Source organism: Eupeodes corollae, chromosome 2 (assembly GCF_945859685.1).
Source record: "Eupeodes corollae chromosome 2, idEupCoro1.1, whole genome shotgun sequence".
Taxonomy (NCBI): Eukaryota; Metazoa; Arthropoda; class Insecta; order Diptera; family Syrphidae; genus Eupeodes; species Eupeodes corollae.
The window spans coordinates 49,453,697-49,456,934 of record NC_079148.1 but is presented as its reverse complement, the minus strand read 5'-3'; the positions used below and the strand labels follow the sequence as shown (position 1 = coordinate 49,456,934).

At 36.7% G+C, this 3,238-nt stretch overlaps 1 protein-coding gene across 1 annotated transcript in view; it reads left to right on the top strand.

Annotated features, from left to right (window-relative positions):
* Window positions 1-2,129: 2,129 nt before the first annotated feature.
* The window catches only part of LOC129944655 (mitogen-activated protein kinase kinase kinase 7), a 71,022-nt gene continuing 69,913 nt past the window's right edge, over window positions 2,130-3,238 (top strand). The window contains exons 1-3 of the mRNA XM_056054242.1: window positions 2,130-2,391; window positions 2,815-2,925; window positions 2,999-3,187. Of these exons, the coding sequence (XP_055910217.1) occupies window positions 2,323-2,391; window positions 2,815-2,925; window positions 2,999-3,187 (369 nt within the window). The 5' untranslated portion in view covers window positions 2,130-2,322. The remainder of the gene's footprint in view (window positions 2,392-2,814; window positions 2,926-2,998; window positions 3,188-3,238) is intronic.

Below are 3,238 nucleotides of genomic sequence, written 5' to 3'. Positions count from 1 at the left end.
GTGCAGTCCACCATACTGCAACCCCGTACATAAGTATTGGTCGGATGACCGATGTGTATAGCCAGTAGGTTATGCGAGGTTGAAAACCCCATTTGCTTCCTATAGCTTTCTTGCAAAGGAAAAGAGCTACTGTAGCTTTTTTAACTCTTTCCTGTATATTGGATTTCCAACTTAATTTTTTGTCCAATATCAGACCAAGGTATTTGGCTTCATTGGTAAAAATTAGTGGTATACCTTTTATTGAAGGAGATACAATTACTGGGATCTTGTATTTCCGTGTGAAAAGGACGAGGTCTGTTTTTTGAGAATTAATACTAAGTCCGCTGTTATCAGCCCATCTAGTGAACATATTGAGTGCATTTTGGAGGAGGTCTCTCAGGGTATTAGGATATTCCCCTGTAATGGCGATAGCAACATCATCGGCATATGCAACCACTCTGTAACCTTCCTTCTCAAGGGATATTAGTATAGTTGGTTAACCACTATGTTCCACAGGAGAGGGGACAGAACACCACCTTGCGGAGTGCCTCTACTGACAGACCTTTTTGTGCAAAAATCTCCCAAACTAGAGTTGATGATCCTGCTTTTTAGCATTAAATCAATCAACTCACATATTGAGTATTCGACGTTTAAGGTCGTCTTAGCAGAAGTGATAGCGGATGTGTCAACGTTGTTGAAAGCGCCCTTCCTTTTTCTCTAGGGAGTATTCGATAGTTCTTACCAGAGTGTGCAAGGCTGTTTCTACCGATTTCCCTTTGCAGTAAGCATGCTGAGACATTGATAGTCTCTTCTCAATGTTGTTACGTATATGGATATCGATCAATCGTTCCAGAGTTTTTGAGAATGAAAGACTAATAGGTCTTAGGCCCTTAGGGGTGACATGCGAGCATTTGCCCGCCTTGAGAATGAAAACTACCTTTACATCTCTCCAGCGCTAAGGTATATAGACCAGATTTATACAACTTTTAAAGATCATCTCAATGATGGGCGAAGTTATATCAATGGTATATTGTAGCGCAGTTGGTATGATTTGATCTGGACCTGGAGATTTGTATGGTTTAAAACTATTCAGAGCCCATGAGTTAATACCCGACCCAGGACTGTTTGTTGTATTAACGGATTAGGAGCTATCTGGGAAGTGGGTGTCTAATAGAAGGTTTAGCGTTTCTTCGCAAGAGTTAGTCCATGTACCATCTGATTTTTAAGACAACTACGCATAGTTGGATTTGTGGAGAAACTTCCTTATCCTTGATGCCTCCGCGGATTCTTCTATGGAATTACAGAAGGATCTCCATGAGGATCTTTTGGCTATTCTCAATTCTAGTTTATACTTTTTGAGGGATTCTTTATAGGAGTCCCAATCTTGATCTAGTCTACAACCAAGACTAGTCTTGGTTGTCTAGTCTTTTTTGCTCGATTGAAAAGCCTTCTACAACCTCTCCTGAGTATATCTAGTTCAGCAGCCCACCAATATGGTATGGAATCCCCTAAAACTATCTAAATGTTTGTTTTGACAGTTTTTCTTTATGTTGATAAATAGCAAAGATCAAATCAATTGGCGAATAACAAATATTGATCTGTTAATATGTTAAGTTTTGAAATAAATTGTAATTTAATATAAATGATAAACCAAAAATCACATCAATATTAAAATGCATAGCGTAGCCATTTATGAATTGTTGTTTATTTAACTGTCAAATATTTGAATTTTCTTACTATGCGTCACTCATGCCAAACCTTTAATTGCTAATAAATTTTCGCATAGACAAAAATCAACAGTCCGTTGAGAACTAAGGCCTAGTGACTTACGAACCTCAACCATTTCTGTGTACGAGTTATGTTTTCAGGAATGGAGGAATTTATACATAGGATTCTCCAAATTCTTGAAATAGTTCTCCAATTTTTTTCAAATACTTTCCAAATTATTTGCATCAAAAAATTGAAATTCCCAACCTTATGCATTGTACAATTTCGCAGAAGATTTTGCTGCCCTCTTCATTTTCATGCAACAAACATTACTTGGTTCTTGTATATGCTTCATAATGTCATACATCTCAATGTTGGCCTACCTGGTATCACTGTCAAAACAAACTTGCAGGAAAAAAAAAACAATTGACGTTTACGTGACAGCTGACAGCTATCCGCCACCGTCGATTTTTATCAGAAGAATTATATTTTTATCAACTAAATTTTATTTTCATTGAGTTTTACCCACAAAATAATTAAAATCTCATTTAATTTTTGCAATCGTCGAAAAAGCAAAAATGCTAAGAAAATATAAAAAACAATCGAAGTGTTGCTAAATAACCGAGGAAAATCCAAATGGCTGAAGCCAGACAACCAATTGTAAATCTTCGGCAAATCGAGTTCGACGAAATCCATAACAGAGAGGTTTGTAAAATTTAACAACAATAATTTGTGGGGTTTTCTTTTTGTTTTTTAATATTCTTTTTTGTTGTTGTTAACGTGATGTGCATTTCAACAAACTACGCACACTAAAAGCTTCTCTAAAGTTTCTAAATGAGGTAGTTTTTTGTGGAAAGCAGTGCAGTATAAAGAGGATTGATTGTATGAGAGATAAGAACTCCTCGTCCCCGACCCAGAGACACTTCCAAAACAAAGGCCAGAATGCCAAAGAATTTGTTTGTTTATTTTTGTTATATAAACAGCGAGCATCGAAATTAGGTTACCCTATTTCGAGTGTCTGCGGGGGTGGACAGGAATGCCAAAAGTTCGCGACAACAACAAACTTATTAGGGATAGAATCACTTTCTTGATTAATCTTTATTTTCATTTGTTTTTGTTTTTCGGAAGATTGTTGGCAGAGGATCCTTTGGAACTGTTTACAAGGCTGAGTGGCAGAATCATTATGTGGCAGTTAAGGAATTTTACATCACAGCCGAACAAAAAGCAATTCAAGCCGAGGTAAGTGTGTTGAAACCTTCCATAGAGACAATCAAACTTAGTATTAAATATAATTTCTTTGTTTTTTTTTTAGGTGAAACAATTGTCTAGAGTTGTGCACCCGAATATTATTGCATTGTATGGCGTTTCGATTCAAAACGAATGCGTCTATCTTATCATGGAATACGCAGAAGGAGGATCCCTCTATGATTTTCTCCATGGAAAGGCGAAGCCATACTATTCAGCGGCCCATGCAATGAACTGGGCACTCCAATGTGCAGAGGTAATACAAAAATATTGGAATTAAAATAATAGAACAGAAAATATAAATACA